The sequence below is a fragment of the Mauremys reevesii genome, linkage group 2 (genome assembly GCF_016161935.1).
Source record: "Mauremys reevesii isolate NIE-2019 linkage group 2, ASM1616193v1, whole genome shotgun sequence".
NCBI classification, from domain to species: Eukaryota; Metazoa; Chordata; order Testudines; family Geoemydidae; genus Mauremys; species Mauremys reevesii.
The window spans coordinates 5075563-5095506 of NC_052624.1; the positions used below are offsets into that span (position 1 = coordinate 5075563).

General features: G+C 39.4%; 1 protein-coding gene and 1 long non-coding RNA gene across 10 annotated transcripts in view; one reads left to right on the forward strand and one right to left on the reverse strand.

Annotated features, from left to right (window-relative positions):
• SETD2 (SET domain containing 2, histone lysine methyltransferase) overlaps positions 1–19944 on the forward strand; it is a 145159-nt gene that overhangs the window by 21782 nt on the left and 103433 nt on the right. For 8 of the 9 annotated variants that reach the window (XR_005593949.1, XR_005593950.1, XR_005593948.1 and 5 more), the window contains exons 3-4: positions 11040–11079; positions 15035–19497. Coding sequence is in view for 6 of the 9 variants with exons in the window: in XM_039524057.1 (XP_039379991.1) it covers positions 11040–11079; positions 15035–19497 (4503 nt within the window). In the remaining 3 variants the exon portion in view is untranslated. The remainder of the gene's footprint in view (positions 1–11039; positions 11080–15034; positions 19498–19944) is intronic. The other variant, XM_039524058.1, reaches the window with a different exon arrangement.
• On the reverse strand, positions 1991–12803 carry LOC120397713. The gene is made up of 4 exons (XR_005593952.1): positions 12696–12803; positions 11105–11176; positions 4754–4922; positions 1991–2202 (listed from the first exon to the last, which is right to left on the reverse strand). It is a non-coding gene; the product is annotated as an uncharacterized LOC120397713 (long non-coding RNA).

The following is a 19944-nucleotide window of genomic DNA, read 5'->3' on the forward strand; positions in this document are numbered from 1 at the left end:
GGGGGGGGGTATGGGGAGGCAGAATTCTGGTACCAGGGTTTACAGGAAGTGAGATTAAATTTAAACCAATCACTGGCATTTAACAAGCAGTAAAGACAGTGGGAATGGTGAGTCCCCAGCTCTTATACCCTCTAAGAGCTACAACTAAAAAATCCTCTGATATCTAGAGGAGGATGGATGGGGAGAGGACATTCCAAGGAAGTTATGGACTACCCATGCTGTGTCTGAAACATTACCAGACTAGAAGTCTTCATTTAAGATTATGTTGTGGATTTGTGGCTAACTAATTTTGATTTTATAAATTGATTTTAATATCCTTTTCTTGCCTTTACACGCTGTCTCAGCTGGACTGTGTTGGTGTCTTTTTCGTTCTCCACCTTTGTTTAGTCATTGTGCATGCAATCATTAATTTACTTGCAGTGTTCTCAGTAATCCTGTGCATGGCTGCTATGGCAACGACATTGCTTATGATGATTCCTGTCATGGTTTAAAAATTAAGCACTCATTTGGTTTCTTATTTAGACATCTCCTGGTGCTGAACAAAAGGGGGAGAGAGGGTGAGTTGAAAAGAATTATCTTTAACAGACCAGAGAGATTTTAGATTATTTAAGGGGAAGTAGTGGGTGCATGTATTCTGTATTAGAACAAAAGACTAGAAGCCACTAAAAGCTGGTGGTATAATTCTGAACGAGCCTCCTGCTTCCCAGAGCAAAGTATCCTAGCTGCTCTAAAATTGTAATATTTTAATATAAACATGTACAAATAGCAACTAATACATTTAGCTTTTGGGGAAATTACTGCAATTTTTCACATGTGCTTGCTCTCTTTGACCCACTTTCTCTTTGTGTGTCTTCTCAGAATAGCAGTGAAGGGCAAATGCTTTTCATAACATGGCCATGTATCCATTTTTCATCTTCTCCTCGGGCTTCAACTGCTTCCTACCAAATCAGCTCAGACCTTTATCATGGCAATCATCCTTCACCCACTCACCTACCCCTTCCACTCCATTTCCCTGACACACCTCCTCTGGAACCAGAGGCTACATTTAATGGTTGCTAGGGTAGAGTTTTCTCTGTTACCACAGCTTTGAGGATGCCAGTTGGCCAAGAAAAGACATTTTAGCTCATGCCAGTATCAAGCGTATATTCCCTCCAGCTGTGAAAGAACTGAGTTTGAATGATCACAGTAAAAAAAAATTAGAGCTATAATTTTTCCATATTGTGCTATGATGCCTATTGGATCTGTTCTTAATGGCTCCTGTCCATGTAGGGATACTGTGCATGTCTGAATTGGAAGCTGTGTCAATTTAGGTTCTTAATTATTTTAAAATCTAGCATTTGAATGGACAGTATCAATTTGTGTGGCTCAAAAGTTGATCTGCCTCTTTCTCAGTTTGCAAAGTTCAGCTTTTTGTGTATTAAGAGACAAACATTAACTCTGGGGATTGCTGGGGTAATCTGTGCCAGTAGCTCAGCATGTGTAAGGAATTCTACACTGACATGCCAGTGACAATGCACGATGCCACTGAGCACTGATGTAGGATTATTATAGGCCTGGCTAAAACATGAAGTTAAACATCCTGAAAATGTCAAGTACTGTACAAATCCAGTATTTAGATAATGCTTTCCTTCAGAGTGCTCTACAAAGTGTTCTTCACCAAAATGTATGTTGAGCAACAGATCTTAGTTTCCAGCTCTGAATGTTAGAGCCTGATTAAGTGAGGAAAGGAGAAGGCAGGGTTGAAACTAAAGCCTTGTCTACACTTGACATTTGCCCTGATTACTGCCATTGATAACGGGCCCCTGGTATACCTGCATCAGTAGAAAATCTGTGTAGACCCAGTATATGCACAAGTGGAGCTTACCACTGTGTGACACTGGGATAAACTGCAACAGTGCAAGTTATAGCTTACAGCCGTTTGTCTTGTCCACCCTAGGGGTTTGTGCTGATACCATTACATTAGTGGCAGGGCACACATGGTTGTAACCAGGCAGATTTCCATTGTGGACAAAGCCTTAGAAATTAGGAAAAAAAAAACAAAACCTTGTCTAAAATCTCTGTTAATAACTTCCTTGAGAAGCAGGCATTTTGTTATGCAAGTGCCGGTCACAGCTCTGAAGTTAGGGCTGAGTTGATAAACAGGGGTGATGACTGTTGTACGTTGTTTATGGTAGCTGGGAGACAAGGGGCTGGTACAACAACCTGAAAGCAGAGTTACAATCAAGGTCAGGTATTTTGTTTTCTAAATGGGAAAAAAATGTGCACATACCTATAGTGACATATACACAATAGTCTTTAAGGTATCCTCAGGTAGGGGATTTAACTAGGGGCTTGTCTACACTGCCAGTCAGATCAATGGGCAGCAATCAATCCAGCGGGGGTCGATTTATTTTTGTCTAGTATAGATGTGATAAATCGACCACCGATTGCTCTAGCATCAACTCCAGTACTCCACGTCAATGAGAAACGCAAGGGGAATCGATGGGAGAGTGTCTCCTGTCAACACACTGTAGTGAAGACACCGTAGTGAGTAGATCTAAATCTGTTGTTGTTCACATAGCTGAAATTGCGTAACTTAGATTGATATCCCTCCTCCCCCCATAGTGTAGACCAGCCCTAGAAAAGCACTACTCTTTTATTTTATCTTCGCAGGAATATCAGCTCAGATACAGTGCTCAGTTTTAGTGAAGTTCCTTGGTTTTAAAAAGATGCTCTTTGTTTGAAGGAGGGTAGGTTGATGTAATGGACTGAGTTGTGTAAACCAGAATAAAAGAGAGGAAAAAGTGGGGGAAAAAACCTCCCTTCAGGCTTCAATAGAAATGAGTACTCAACATCAAAACACTCGTCCAGGCACAGGTTGTATTTTGCCCATACTGTTGCATCCTCTTCATCCCACCCCTCTTGGATACTAACCTTATTCCCTCAACTTCAACTTCCAGAGTACTGCCACTCAACTCTGAGGGAGACAACTGGTTTTTAAAGGTAGTTTTATGTACTCCAGTGTCTTGAAAATCACTGCACATTGTTATTTAAGGTCTCTGTTCATGGTGTTAGCAAATTATGACCTCATCAGAGATGGGGAGACAGGAAGCCGTACCAGCCTTATAATACAAATTTATGGCTTCAACAAGCTGTTTCTTGTGCCTCTTTCTCCTTAATCTGACCAGGGATTGCTTTGTGCCTAACAGGGCATCTCCTCCAGCAGGAGCATCTGTCATTCCCTATACAAGATTGTTCAGCGACATCCCAGCCCAGCAATAGTAGCTCTAAAATAACATTTCTGTCTAAAATGTTATAGCACTATTGTTACAAGTAGCCCCTAAGATTCCTGTAAATGAAAGATTATAGAAAAAATGAGTTATTTCTTTTGATATCCTTTTTGCATTTGATAGAAATGTGTGTACAGTAAACTATGCTGTTTTCCTGGCACAGACAGTTATCCTGGTTTGTGGGGTTCTTTCACAAAGCAACGAAGGAGAAACACTTTTAAAATAGGAAAATCTATTCTAGAACCACAAACACTGACCATGGTAGAGAGTGGCGATGGGTTGGAGGGAGGGGATTGATTCAGGGACATGTGTATACTGAAACTCATTTAACTCCAGTTCGGACACTGAGTTGAGTTTAAGTTTCTTTTAAATAGGGGGCTTGACACTGTTGCTGTATGTCTTAGCCCTCCTATTCTATTCCAGTTGTTGGGAGGAGGGAAAAAGGTACTGGATTGTCTGTTACTTCACTGCTTTTCTCACAGTAGTATAATCCAGTGGTAGTTATCAAGGACATTCTTGTGGACTAGAAGTACAGCATTATTATCTGTGAAACTTCTCACAGTAATGTAGCACAACATTTATTAAATGTATTCATTGAAACTGGTACTAATTTGTATGATTGTTTTAAATCTCCAGGCACATTAGGGATTAATTAACCAAACACTTGATAAAACCTGAGTTTTCTAAACTTTGGGGGTTTTTTTTTTTTTTTTTTTTACTATTAGTTACATTTGTCAGTGAGTGAGTGACAGAAATAAAAAATTAATAATTGTGAATTGGGCATTTGTATTGCTTCTAAGCATGAATAATACCCTCTCATTTATTATGTCCAGCAGCTCTGTAGTGGCTTGCCCTGATGTAGATTCTATAATTTTAACTGATGTGATATTGTTTCACGCTGAAAATAAAAGTTATGGAAACTGGGTGGGTTGAATTGAGCAATAAAATAGAGATTCTTTCATGTCTGGATTGTTGTTTCAGATTCAGCCTAGGACAGTAATGACTGACAGGTGTTGCTGGGCAATGGTGATTCAGTGGTCTAGGTGAAATTGAGGGGTTCTCGTATTCCCAATGTACAGCTATTCATATCACAAAATTTACCATGTCTATAGGCACTAACAGGCATTCTTGCTGGCAATGACATCAGTCCCACCAGGTCAAGATTGACCACCGGGAGTATGAGGAAGGTTGTATTTCTGCTGCTCAAATTAGGGTCCAAGGTTATAAATATTTATGGTCCCAAACTTGGATTTTTTTTAATAAAGTGCTTGTGAAGAAGCACTCAAAAAAAAAGTGCAGTATTCCCCTATTATTTGCAGTATGCCTTTCTTGTATAGTGTGGACTGCATATCTGCAGGGAAAAGAAAGTGAAGTCCTTCTTATACCTCTCTTCTTTTACTTCTATTTCCCAGTGCAATATTGTTAACGCTTCATTCTTGAATATGCTGTGTGGCTGAGAATAGCAGGAAAAAAGTGCAAGGTACCTTTTCTTGAGGCTGAAGAGTTCTGTTTTGATGTTGCATTGTTTACTGTTTTCCTCCTCTAGAAGCCACATAGCAAAGGGAGAGAACTTTTTCTTCAAACTGGGATCCTTTCTTTCTCAATGACCATATAAAACAAGTCAAATTTGCAATTTCTAGTTTCAGATGTCTTCTGCAAATTAAAAAAAATAAAATAAAAAATCAGTATGTGTTTTGCACTCACAGAACTCAAAAAACCTGCATGTTTAATTAAGTGATAAAAATGCTGGAAGCCACCAGAACCCGGTTCTATTAGTGGTTCTATCATCATCAGGAATTTTTTGGTAACATTGTCTAGTTTAGATAAAGTTTATAAGTAAATGACACCTGTGAGGTGGCATACAATAGAGGCAAAAGAAAGCTTTCGTACCAAGTTGATAAATACATTAGAAATGCCTGAGATGCTGTGCATTTGGGTGGGGGGGAAGACCTTCCTTTTTTATTAACATGCCCATGACAGCCTGGAATGGCAAAGATGTTCCTTATTATGTAGTAGTTAGGATTTATATTTACTCTTGGTCAGTGTCAGAGTCAGACCCGTGGGGCTTGTGTGTATATGTACATTTACAAATCTCACTGTCACCTAACTGGGTAAAAGTATTTTTCACTGTTGTGTGACTGCGACAGGCTGTCAGAATTGTGAATATGGTTCTTTATTTTAATTTGTCTTGATTTAAAAAAAAATTTGTTTTATGCTAACATGAGTAGTATTTTATACAGGATTACAGAAGGCATATAATGGATAGTATGATTGGGCGAATTGCATCCATCAGAATTCCACCCATCAGTTCATAGCTGTCTTCAATTTAAAATGTGATTTCTACTTTAGGTTTTAAAATCCTCTTTTTCTTACAAAAATAAACTACCAAGCGGTCTCTGAGAAAAGGAAAAGTGTCTGATTTAAATATAAACATGTTTTCTTTTATAGCTGAAGTTTAATAAAATGCAAAAGAGGAAAACTTTAAGCAAGGTTGCTAGAAACATAGTCCATTAACATGCCATCACTAAACCATTGTAGTTATGTTGTGGTTATAATGAAGTCATCAGGCTAATACCTTTTTGTTGTGCTTGTTCCTCTTTCATAAAGTTTACTACAATGCTCGTACTTAATATGTAGCAATATGGAATTTTCAAATGACTTTAAATCCAATGTAGCCGGAATCTCTCAAACAGATTTCAAGCTAAAACCAGTGCAGCTGGTAACATTAAGAAGCCCATGCATATTTTTGATATGCACCAGAGGAGATGGCTTTAAATTTAACTTGCTATTGTTGATATCATGTGTCACATCTTCTCCTTCTTAAAAATATCCTTCAGGAAAACAGCAGCAGCAGGGTGAAACTGATGCAATCCGTGCAATCCTGGTCAGTTTAAAGCTGTAGGTAATGCTGGGTTATGGAGTAAGTGCTTTGTGCAGCAAGTTTCAGTTCTCTGCTACTGACTGAAGTACTATGCGAGGGAGAAGATATTTCTTATGGTCTCCCTTCAGTATGAATTAATTTTTTCAGATAAGATTTGGCGATTATACAAGATGCATTATAAAATTAGTTATATGTACAGCATTCCTTTAACCTATTTATATTCTATCCAAAACCAAATTTATCTTGCATGATTTGTTCCCACCTGTATTGCTCTGTTCTGCTAATATACTTCAATTCCCTAGTAAAATTCAATGAGTTAAATTTAATGGACTGTAATTACTCGATCAGGATCCTTCTTTTTTTTGGAGTCATTACCTATCTTGCTTTCTCCTGCTCTCCCTAAATCCTCAGGCACCTCCCCAGTTTGCATCTAGAACAGTAGATTCTAAAGTAAGTGCATGGTCTTTGTGAGGAGGGGAGTGGGAGCCCATCCTCCCAGACCGAGTGAAATGAAATACCTGAACTGTCTAGTTCACCTCTGCCAAAGAAATTGGTATAAGCCATAGACATATGGAAAAATTTCTCTTTTCAAATGCTAGTGTTTTTCACTCGATTGTGATGATATCATTAAAAATGGTTGTTCTGACAATGTTTTATTTTTAGAGGACCAAATGGTTTGGGTAAAAAAAAATTGCGGATAGTTCTCTGAAAACATCCAGTCAGTGTGCAGTGGCAGTCAAAAAAGTGAACAGAATGCTGGGAATAATTAAGAAAGGGATAGATAATAGGACAGAAAATATCATGTTGTCTCTATATAAATCCATGGTACGCCCACATCTTGAATACTGTGTGCAGATGTGGTCGCTGCATCTCAATAAAGATATATTGGAATTGGTAAAGGTTCAGAAAAGGGCAACAAAAATGATTAGGGGTATGGAACGGCTTCCATATGAGAAGAGATTAATAAGACTGGGACTTTTCAGCTCAAAAAAAAGACGGCTAAGGGGAGATATGATTGAGGTCTATAAAATGCTGACTGGTGTAGAGAAAGTAGCTAAGGAAGTGTTGTTTACTACTCATAACACAAGAACTAGAGGTCACCAAATGAAACTAATAGGCAGCAGGTTCAAAACAAATAAAAGGAAGTATTTCTTCACACAGCGCACAGTCAGCCTGTGAAACTCCTTGCCAGAAGATGTGAAGGCCAAGACCATAACAGGGTTCAAAAAAAGAACTAGATAACTTCATGGAGGTTAGGTCCATCAATGGCTGTTAGCCAGGATGGGCAGGGAAGGTGTCCCTAGCCTCTGTTTGCCAGAAGCTGGGAATGGGCGACGGGATGAATCACTTGATGATTCTCGGTTCTGTTCGTTCCCTCTGGGGCACCTCGCACTGGCCACTGTCGGAAAACATAATACTGGGCTAGGTGGACCTTTGGTGTGACTCAGTAGGGCCATTCTTATGTAGGGCTCAATTTCACAGCGGGGAGCCTACCAGCCTTGTCAGTTTCACAGCTTCAGCTGTGAGCTCCCCTGCTGCTCTGAATCTGAGGCAGCCCTGAAATTGACCGTAAAGGCTAGTAGGCTCCCTGTTGTGAACCTCTTGTGGGCTCAGAGCTCAGGCAGCCATCCAGGCGCAGGTGGGGGGCTCCAGCTGTGAGTCCAGCTGCCACCTGGGTTCTCTGCTCCCCGCTTCCGGCAGAGCTCACTAGCTGGAGCCTGGCTGCTGTCCGGGCTCTCAGCCAGACTCCAGGTAGCTTAGCTCTGTGAGGAGCGAGCAGCTGAGAGCCTGGGCAGCAGCCCCTCATGCTGCTGCTCTTAAGTTGGTGCAAGTGCTCCTATTGAGGACATGCACTGCTGACAGAAGGAGGGTAGAGAGGACATGAAAAACCGCAATAATGACTGCAGTGGCTATATGTCGATGTGATTTAAGTTTGTAGTGTAGACATGCCCTAAGTCACATTCAATCATTTTTGTCACTCCTAAGTGCCCAAGTCACTTTGAAAATGGGAAATGACTTAGGTGTTTTGAAATTTTTATGCTTAATGTTTATAATCACTTGGAGATCCTCAGGTGATAGAAGCTATATGGATATGCCATTATTTTAGATTGATTTTGCTTTACATTACGTTGTGGGCCTTAAAACACTGAATAATTCTTCTTGGCTGCAAATAGAAGATTGCTGTAACGGAAAAAAAGACCTGAGTGTTTGTTACCTGTAAACAGATCATACATTTTGAAAATCCAGTGCTCAATAGACAGCTGCTTACTTTGGTTTTATTTTTAAGTATTTGACTTATGGGGAAACCCTTCTTATTTGTTTCTGCAGCCACTTGTTCTTATTGTATGGCAGCACTGTGTTGCTCCATAAGAGGCACTCTCTTTAACATGTATTTATAGACGGCTCACATGTTGGTGGTCAGCTATATCTAATCTCATTGTGAGTTTTCAACCCCAGAAACACTTCCTTTTAACATGTGAAATATATGACTCAAGGATGTCGGTTTTCTGTTATTGTATTTCACTGTTTGGACTTGAAAATGAAACCTACTTTTAAATGCTAACTCACGAAGGATGTTGATAAATTGGAGAGCATTCAGAAAAGAGCCACAAGAATGATGAAAGGAGTAGAAAACCTGCCTTATAGTGATAAATTCAAGGACCTCCATCTCTTTAGCTTAACAAAGAAAAGATTAAGGGGTGACTTGATTACACTCTATATGTATCTAAATGGGGAACAAATGGGCTGTTCAGTCTAACAGAGAAAGGTATAACATTCAAACTGGAAATAAGGCATAAATCTTTAACAGTGAGTAATTAAGCACTGGAACAGTTTATCAAGAGTCACAATATATTCTCCATCACTGACCATTTTTAAATCAAGATTTGATGTTTTTCTAAAAGATTTGCTCTAGTATTTTTTGTGGTTGTTCTCTGGCCTTATTTATACAGGAGGTCAGACTAGATGACCATAATAGTGCCTTTTGTCCTTGTAATCTATGTTAAAATACTTTTCTTAAGGGGCTTCAGGCTTCCTGCACATAGATAACATACAGAGAACTCAAGTCTTTCACAACCCCATTACATTTTGTTTACATCCTTTGTGAAGCCCATTGGTTGTTTAAACTCACTGGTCATGTTTTCTTCATAAAAACACAAAGCCTAATATTTATATTGTAAAAGTAACTTATGAATGATGCTTCCTGGGAGCACCAAAATAGATCTGGAGAAGGAACGGATTAGGATTAACTAATAAATACTAAATGTCACCAACTAAACATTCACAATTTATCCCAACCCCCAGATCCCTCTTGGGCACTTTCCCAGGCAGATGATTCAGAAAAGCAATAGCATATTATCTGTGGTGATTGTTTTTTTTCCTCTAGCTTGTTCCTAACTGTGTTGAGACATTTATTTAGGAGGGGAAGTGTCCAATCAGGTCTTCACTCCCATCTGTAGGAGTTGCTGCATGCTCAGTACAGAAAGTGAAAGCTGGCTTTCTGCTCTGAAAATTGTTACCTCACAGGAAGCCTCAGGATTGGAAGTCACTGGTAAAATGTCCAGGCGCTCTCTGCATGAGCACTTCCACCATTGCTGCCAATGGTTGAGCTGCACCAGTGGTGAATTATTGGTCTGAATCTAACGTAAACGAGGGCCTGGAGTTGTTTCTTTTCCTAGTCCGAGAGAGAAAAATATCCCCACTCTTGTGCAATTAGCTGGGAAATCATGTTTTGTTTATAAGATTTATATATAAAAGGACATGTGTGCATGTCTGTAAAGGCCAGAATGTTTGGAGAACTTTTAAACAACAAATGACTGAGGAAGGATGTGACTGATGAAGATTAATGGCTAGTTTATTTATAAAACTGAACTTTCACAATAACCTCTGATGATAGAAATATCTGAGCTTTTTATATCTACCCATCAATGCAGTATTTGAACATCTCCCAATTATTTAAAAACAAATAGCAATAGAAATCATCTTCTTTTCTTGTTGTAGAAGAAATCACTTATTTTTGTATGTAGTATATGTGTGAAGAACTTAAGGAAAGCTAAGTCAGAAATGAGTGTTGCACTTAGTTCTGAATACTATAAGGTTAGTTATAATTAGCTTAACACTTGCAATCATTTAGTGCTCAAGAGGTGAGAATGTTTAAAGTTCCTATCTCCTTGGCATTGAAGTGCTGTATAGAAGAATTTAAGTATTGGATTCCATAACATAAAATGAGGGTGTTTCTCTTGGTTTCCCTGGAAAATAATAGCAAGCTATAAAAAATAAGTTGTAAATATTTTATTTTTGGTAGTGATGGAGTGGGAACTCTCTGGAAAAGGACAGGTGTTGTGATCTTTTCATGGCATTATTAAAAGTCATCTGACAAAACTGGAAGGAAAAAATGACCAAAATTTCTCAAGTTTATTTTTCATGATTTCATAACTGGAAGCTTGCAGTATGCTATCATATGGTCTTACTCATTGAAAGAGGCAGTTTATTAATTCTTAAAGCATCAGAAAAAGGGCATCTACTTAATTATCTCTGTTTTAACAAGGCTTTTACGCTGTCAGTGTCCTTGACTATTGAAGCCAGGGGAAATGACTGACCTTTTAAAAAACAAAGATTTGTTGCCTCTTCTTTTTTAGAGGTAGTTGGCATATGTGATTTGCTGCATGTTAAGAAAGTTAGTGCTCATAGGGAGAGACTGTGGCACCCTTACTCTGCAAGTAGCCTCATTCATTGCAGTGGGACTGTTTGGAGAGTAAAATGCTACTCAGTGTGAATAAAGGTTTCAGAATCTGGCTCATAGGGTTTTTTTCTTCTTAATTTAAAGACTATTACTAGGTCTATTGTTTCGGCAAGGTATTTACACTTTCTTTCTGTGTTTTCTTTTGCATGCTTTCTCGGCTGGATTGCAATAGAGAAGAAGAAAATGAGGTAAGTGTCCTAATTAATTGCTCACCTTTTGAGAAATGCTTTAGCAGAACAGTGGGGAGAAACTAAAGCATTAGTTGTTTGTTCTGCATTAGAGTGCCTGAAAAAAAGGAAGATTGAGACATCAAATATAAAGAAAACCTGATCAGACAATATTGGCATTGGAAGTATCGAAAGTAACAAGATTAAAAAAATTATTCTATGGCCCCTCTAGTCCAGTGGTTCTCAAGCTGGGGCCGCCGCTTGTGTAGGGAAAGCCCCTGGCGGGCCGGGCCGGTTTGTTTACCTGCCGGGTCCGCAGGTTCAGCCGATCGTGGCTCCCACTGGCTGCAGTTCACCGCTTCAGGTCAATGGGGGCTGCGGGAAGTGGCAGCCAGCAAATCCCTTGTCCTGTACTGAAGATCTTTGCTTACTCTTGTTATGAACATCCTCAGAAATACCAGTGCTAACAGAATAGAAGAAGACTTTGAACCTCTGAATATCTAATTATATTGACTGCTTTCTAACCAAGCTTGTGTTCCATAATTACAAGATTATATAAGGACTTCAGATTCAAGAAAGTGTGTGTGTGTGTGTGTGTGTAAAAGAAAGAGGAATCTTTTTCAAGCTAAACGTATTCTATAAATTCCCAGGCCAGGAGGGATATTTCAAATTTATAATTTTTGATGCATTACAGCCACAGATTGTTTTCACTGTTGTGGTTTAGATATCATCACAAGTGTCCACATTTCCTACTCTTGTAGCAAACAGGAAATCAGATTAATTTAAACAAGATCTTATTCATTCATACTCAATTCACTCCACACCTCCAGCAGTCAATCAGCACAGGCCAGACAGGCTGATCTTTTATCAGTTTTGTCATGTTTGCCCTCAGAATGTTGCTTTGTGTATTTTGCCAATACAAATGTTTTCTGTAATACAAGATTAACCCCTTTGTTTTAAGTGTTTTCTACATTAAATTTCATTTTATGGATGACAGAATTTGTAATGTTCCTTTCTGTAACTTTTTTAAAATGTGGCTCTCACATTATTTAACCTTTGTGTATTTTCAGAAGAGGGGAAAAAAAAATCTGTGAAAGAGCTAACTTGTGAGGTGGCTGACGCACCTCAACTCCAGGCTTTAATACTAAATAAACGATTAAAAACTGGAGGAACAAGATGTAGTTTACATGTTGTTTTTCTTATTTTACAAGTCTAGCACCTTATTTTATGTATAAATAGACCCAAACTACAAGGTTCAGGTCTGAGTTCAGATTCCAAACCCCTCGCCCCCAAAGTTCAGAAGTTTTTTATCTGAGGTTTTGATTTGGGCCTATCCCTAACTCTGTTAAATTGTTTCATTAAATAAAATTAATAGACGGTTCAGTCCAAGAAGAATCCAGAATTTTGCTATTTTATATTGTCCCTAATTTTTCTGGTAGGATCCAGATATCCAATACAAAGGTAACAAGAAACAAAATGGAGGCAGTCCAGACATCCTACACTTAGTACAACATGAAATACAAACATTGTGGGCAAAACTTTGAAAATATGTTCTTGTTTCATGGGGATATTAAGTAACTTAAAAATAACTTTGTAAACTATTCAATATCCAGTGTTTAAAAAATAAGCAAACTCACAAAACACTTTTTTTGCCTGAACCTTTGTAGGCTAATTCCATACTCTGGTGTAGGCACATTATTGTGATGTCATTAGCATTCCACTTCCTGGGAATTCTCACAGAACAGAAGCTGATGGTTTGGGACTTTGGCAGAACTGTGAGAAAAAAATAGTGGTTTGAAATTATTTATGGGGTGAATTCACCTTTCATGCTTATGGAGAGAATTTGGCTTGTAAGCCTATAGTTCATCTTTTAAAAAAAATTCTTGCATCTCACCTACAAGAAAAAAGGAACATTGCGTATAAATCCTGAGAAACAAATCTGCTAACATTTTCTATGCCTTTATTAGAGTATTCTTCCCAAAGATGATCATGAGACACACATGCTCTAATCTTCTATCTTACAGTTGAACAGGCACAGGGGCCTACATTTTCAGAAGTGACTAGTGGTGATGGGTCTCAATTTTTGGAGCTCAAATTTGAGATATCTTAAAGGAGCGTGATTTTTCAGAAGCTAGCATGTGCTCTATCTTTCTTGAAAATCAAGCCCCTTTACGTGTCCCAGGTTGGGCACTCAAAATTACTAGTTGTGTCTGAAGTTCCAGGTCATCATCTTTAATTTAGACCTACTGTATTTTGCTATTTGTAAAAATACTATGGAGGATATTATATTTATGAAAACTGGTTACTGTGTATAGCAAGTAGGTGAAATGCAATGGTGTTTCAGTTCCACTGAAGTCTATTTAATTATTTACTATAGTGCCTCTTTCCTTAGCAACTAGGCCTGTTTTGCAAAGGTTAAACAATAACAAAGAACATAAGTGATTCACAACGGAGTGCAAGAAACAGTTGCTGTTGCCAAGGATGGAATAGTGTTCATGGGATAGTTATGAAACTAAGGTTTGGCCAATACAATTTTTGTACTGCTATAACTATTTCGGTTAAAGGTGTGATTATTTTAATGAGTTAGTTATACCAGTACGACACCTAATTTGGATTTATGGGAATAAGCTATATTGGCATAAGCCCCTCTTTATACCAGTGTGGTATCCACAGTAGGGGATTCAGAGCCAGCTTTAGGTCGATCCCCCCCGAATCGGGCCCTGTGCCCTAAAGAAGAGCGCCTAACTTAGGTGCCTTTTTAATTTTTACTCACCTGGTGGCACTCCGGGTCTTTGGCAGCACTTCGGCGGCGGGTCCTTCACTCGCTCTGGGTCTTCGGCAGCGGGTCCTTCAGTGCCGCGGAAGACCCAGAGCGAAGACCCAGAGCGCCGCCGGGTGAGTCATCCCTGCCCGGGGCCCTGTCGAAACTATTCGAATTGGGCCTCGCACTTCCTAAAGTCGGCCCTGAGGGGATTATATTGTTCGTATACCAGAATAGTTAAAGCGATACAATTTTTGTTTGTAGATAAGCTCGAAGTTTAAAAATGGATGTCCAAAAACCAAATAAGCCCACTTTGGTTCATGCATTGAACACTGCTGATTTCAGGTTCTGATGGACTGATAAGGAAAGTGAATTTCAGAGAGGAAGAGGCTCTTTACTGTTAAAGTTTTATTGCCAGTCTCTGAGTTCTGCTTCTTTTCCATCATAAGAGCATTCCAATTTTATCTGAGGAGACAGAGGTAGTCGCTCAGATAACCAGGTCCCAGACAATTCAGTAAGCTCCTCCCACACTTGAAATGGGTCTGAAAACCAATGGAATTGGTGGAAAAATACTAGCACCCTCTTTGGATTTTATCCAAAATCACAAGTTAGACATCTGCCTGGAGGTGACAATAGTGTGAATGACTGATTGATTGTTAATGGAGCTTCTAGAAGGCAGTTATGTTAGAATAATTCCATTCACTAACACTCAACTCATTAGAAATTACCTATGAATGACGTAAGTTCACTGGAGAAAACTAACTTTTGTGAGTTTGTCAGAAATTTCACTTGCAATCTGACTTGTTCTGAAAAATTACTGCATTACAGTACAAAGTCTTCTACGAAGTGAAAACAAATGGAGATAATCTTGGCAATCCAGTATAGTTTTTCTGAAGACAGAACAGGGAGCTGTGCAACTGTTGAAATAGTTTAATATATTAAATCCTTTACTTCTAAGAGAAATGGATTAACATTTTGAATGGGTCCTGTCTAGGTCCTAAAAGACATTTTGTTCAAACTTCAAAATTACTGCATAATTGATTCTGTATAGAAGAGACCCAGTTGTGGAATTTAGTGTGTCCATACTATCTCTGACTTCAGCCAAGCTTATCTGTTATTTTTATGATCACTAAAAATTTATGAGTTAAAGGGTTATTGTTTAATACTGTATGCAGAGTGCAGTTATTCCTTTAACTGCTTATCTTTTTATTGCAGGGCAAGACTGAAAATGTGCAGAAAGCTGGTTTTGTCAAAGGCCCAGTGTTCAAAGGTGTTGCTTCTAGCCGCTTTTTGCCCAAAGGCACCAAGACAAAGGTTAACCTTGAGGAACAAGGAAGACAGAAGGTGTCTTTCAGCTTTAGTTTAACAAAGAAAACCTTGCAGAATAGATTTCTGACTGCTCTTGGAAATGAAAAACAAAATGAAACTCAGAACTCCCCAGCTACACCCCTTCCAACTGACTTCATCCCCAAAATTAAAATGGACCTTGGGGATACCTCTGGTTCAGCAGAAGAATCTTCACCACCAAAACCAAAGGTGGAATTGGGCAAGATCCATTTTAAGAAGCATCTGCTCAATGTAACAGTAAAGCCACTGTCAGCTGCTGTAGCACCACCACCATCGCTAGCAGCTGTAGCATCAGCAGAAATGCCAGCAGCAGCAGAATTGCCATTGACATCACCTCCACCGCTCTCCCAAACAGCATCTCCACCAGCACCAGTGCTAACAGCAGTAGCTTTTCCCCAACCACCTATAGCAGTATCAGTGACAGCAGCACCGCTTCTGCTACCACCTGTAGAATCAGAAGTCCAGACTTCAAAAGAGCTATCAAATGCAGTAGCGAAAGAAACTTTAGAACTGGACGTTAAACAGGATTCTGCATCTAACAGTTCCGAAGAACATGTAACTCAAAATGTGTCTGAGCAAATGGAAATAACTTCACAGCAGGAAGATTCCCATATTGGGAAGGAGGAAGAAATTTCAAACAGCTCACGAAGTGTTTCTCTGTGCTCCAAAAAGCAGGGTTCTAAGAGGAAATTCTCTCAATCTGATGCCACGTTACTGGGTTCTGAATCTGATGAAGATTCTATAAGGACTTCTTCAAGTCAGAGATCACATGAATTAAAAATATCAACAAGTACAGAAAAGGAAAGAGATCCAAAAAAGAGCTCAACTTCTCTCAAAAGTGAAGATTCGGTGAAATCTTCCTCACGATCTAAATCGGACAGAGATGAGAAACATTCTAGCCACCCAAAACCAGAGAGAGACTCTAGGTATATGTCCTCCCGGTCTAGGTCAGACAGGGACAGAAGACGGAGCAGGTCTCATTCTCGTTCTAGGTCTGACAGAGGTTCTAGAACCAGCTCATCCTATTCAAGATCAGAACGCTCTCATTATTATGAATCTGACCGAAGATACCATAGAAGCTCCCCTTACAGAGAGAGGACGAGGTATTCACGTTCTTACACAGATAATAGGACAAGAGAGAGTTCTGATTCAGAAGACGAGTATAGGAGGACCCATTCCAAGTCTAGTGACTCCAGGCGTACGTCATCTCATTCTTCCTCATACAGGGATTCTAGAACTTCTTCCTACTCTAAATCAGAGCGGGACAGCAAAACAGAGTCATCTTATGCTGAAACAGAGAGGAGGGGAAAGTCTTCAAAATCAGATAGAGAATCAAAAAGGACTTCAGAAAGTGAAGTATCAAAAAGATGTTCTCCCCTAAATGAGCTGGGATATCGAAGGGGGTCATCCCATTCTAAACCTGATAGTAATGTGAACTCTTCCCATTATAAGTACACCCCTACAAAGACTTCTGCACCAAAGTCTGATAAGTCTAAAAGTTCTTTCTGTTGTACAGAATCAGTTGAAGAAATCAAACAGCAGTCTAATTCTTTAGATTTAGAGACACCTTGTCTAAAAAGCAATGAGTTGAGAATGACTATTATAAAAAAGTTTGAAAGGGAAAAGACGGTTTCTCCATTCAGTCAATTAAATGATTCACCTACTTTTAAAAAGCTAGATGAGTCAAAAGATGGTTCTCCTAATTTGAAGTCTGAACTTATAGGAAATGATTGCCATGACAGTATTAAGGAACCAGAAAATTTAATAAAGGTAAAACGTGATCAATTAAGAACTTATTGTCCCATAGAACTGAATATAAATGGGTCCCCAGAGGGTAGATCTGATGACTTGGCAACTTTCTGTGTCTCCAAAACAGAGGATGTTGCAATGTCTTCTGATGATAGTCTAGGTAGATCAGAGGTATCACCGCTGATAAAAAGTAATAAATTTTATGTGTTGCCATCTAATGGATTTCAAAGTGTATATAAATCTAAAGAACAAGATTTGGATGATTCTCATCTACAGTCTAATGAATTCAACAGTTCATTTAAAGAAAGAGAGACTCCAGTTCCTTCAGACCAAGATGAAGTTATTTCTTCTCCTGTTACGAATGTAGATCATTCTGAAATGTTAGTTAAAAAATTGGATGATCTGGCAACTCCTTGTAACAGAACCAAAGATTCAGACTTTTGCTACATTTCAGATGATACTAGTCCTTCTTTGTATCATTCAGAAGTTGAAATTGAAGTTGAGCCCACTGATATAAAAGTTACTCAAGAAACTTTAATGGACATTCATGTAGAGCCACAAACGGTTACATGTGATTATGAAAACACGGAGGATCAAAGTTCAACGAAGTCTGCATGTGAAGATGAACTGTATGATATTAGTCCCTCCCATGAGCCGAGCCTGACAGTAGATAGTTTAAGCAGAGATTCTTCCCAAGAAGAATGCTCCCTGGAAATCAAATTAGACCATGAAATTATTACACCACAACCAGAGGAAAACCTTGCTTCCAAATTGGATAGAGCCATGCAGAATGAAAGTGAAGAATGCTTGCAACATTCTGAAACTGAGATGATAATTGAATTAGATGCCCAGCAAATTGGTCCTGATTTAGAAAAAGGAAAACCATCATTTAAAAATGAGCATTCATATTATTTAGAAGTACCAGTAGAACACTTAGAAAAAGAGAAACCAGCTGAGGAAAGTTCTACCATCTTCACTGAAAAAATCAGGTCTGATGATTTTAAGGACCAGTCTCTGGAAGTCTCAGTTGGCAAGGATGAAGAAAATGAGTCAGTAGTGGTTTCTGCTTTTTCAGAGGCTTTGTTTCCATCTTGTGATGTCATTGTGACTGCAGAAGAAACAGAAACTGTAGTTCAAGCTGCCACGTGTGACAGTAGTGGCAATACTTCTGAATTCATTTCTACTCATAACGATGATTATTCTGATACGGCAGAAAGTGAGAGTGAGCAGGACAGTGAAGAAAGCGATACAGAGGATTCTGATTCTGATGACAGTGTTCCAAGGAACCGTCTTCAGTCAGTTGTGGTGGTTCCTAAGAATTCCACTCTAAGTATGGAAGAAAGTAGTCCTTGTTCATCTCGGAGCAGCCAAGGTAATACACGTTACTCTGATAATTGGGAAGACGATAGGCCAGAGTCCAGCAAACCTTACTATGAAGAAAGATCAGAGAATACAGCAAATAAAAATGGTCCACATATTGAGAACAAGTGTTCTCCTTGTAGGGGAACGGACAGGAGTCCAGCGACATCTACTGAGCTGAATAGAAAGGAAGCCGAAGATCTCCAGCTTGATATTTCTCAGCCTCAGAGTGATGGAGTTGATAGTACAAGTCAGACAGACCTAACACCAAATTCTAATGGCAAACCAAATCCAGATGAAAGAATATTGAAAGAATTGATGTCCATAGCCAGACCGGTTGGCAGACAGCAAGACGAGCAGCCATTTTGTTTTTCTGAGAGCTTTGAAAGTGCTGAAAATAAATCTAGGCACCAGACAAATTCTTCCAAGCCAGACAGCAGGCAGGGAAAGAGAGGGTTCAGTAATGTATCTGGTACAGGAGAGTTCTCCAAATTGGATGGTTTTCATTCAACAGAGGACTTGGGTAGCCTGGGGTGGGACTTCTCTCAACCAGAGAAACCCAGTAGCACATACCAGCAGCCCGACAGCAGCTATGGAATGTACTCGGGTTACGTTTGCCAGCAGGGTTCAGGATCATACAGTGGCTCACAGAATTACTGGCAAGGCAATGGCTATTGGGACCCAAGGTCTGGTAGTAGGCCCTCTGGAATTAATTATGAACGAATACAAGGGCAGGTACCAGATTCCCTAACAGAGGACCACGAAGAGTATGAACAGGATGACAATTGGGATGATGATTGCAAAGCTCACTTTCCTAGCCAGGCAAGTAAATTTCATTCTCTCAGTGATAAAGAAAAGGGTTCTGTGCAGGCACATGAGATAAGCAGTAATTCGGCAAAGGAACCAACAGTTGTAAATGAGAAAAAAGAGGAGGCAAAGATTTTGGAAAAAAATGATGCGAAAGAGCGAGGACCACCAAAGAAAAGAAGGCAAGAATTAGAGAGTGACTCTGAGAGCGATGGAGACCCAAGAGAGAGAAAGAAAGTAAAAACAGATGGAGAGGGGGAGCAGTCGGAGTCCTTGCCTCAGGGTTCAGCAGTGGTTCGCCCACTGTGTATCATGGAAGAGTTCAGAGACCCACAACGCTGGAAGGAGTGTGCCAAGCAAGGAAAAATGCCCTGCTACTTTGACCTTATTGAGGAAAATGTGTATTTAACAGAAAGGTAACTAATGGATTTTCACCTGTTTGCTTCTAATAGTTTACATTTCAGTTTATCATTTGATAGGGCATTTAGAAAGATACAACAATCTTCTCTGAGCAGTAGGAGAGTGATGAGAGAGAGAGGGAATATCACATTTCCACCACCTAAGAAAGCTTTTCATAGAGAAGAGGAAGGATTAGCCATGAGGGGTGTGGAGAGAGAAGGGCAAGATTATCAGATTCACTGGCAGTCCATAGAAACATCTAAGAGCAAAATGTAGCCAAATGGAGGGGTGATAGTCATAAGTGCTTGGAGGAATTTAGCTCCTGCTAGTATTAATTGGCTATGCTGGTTTAATTTTCACATGCAGTGCTAAAAAAAAAAAAAAAAAAAAATTGGTTGTCTTTGCTGTTGAGTAGCCTGATAAGCTGAAGATTGAAAATCATGGGTGCATTTGAGGCTGCTCAG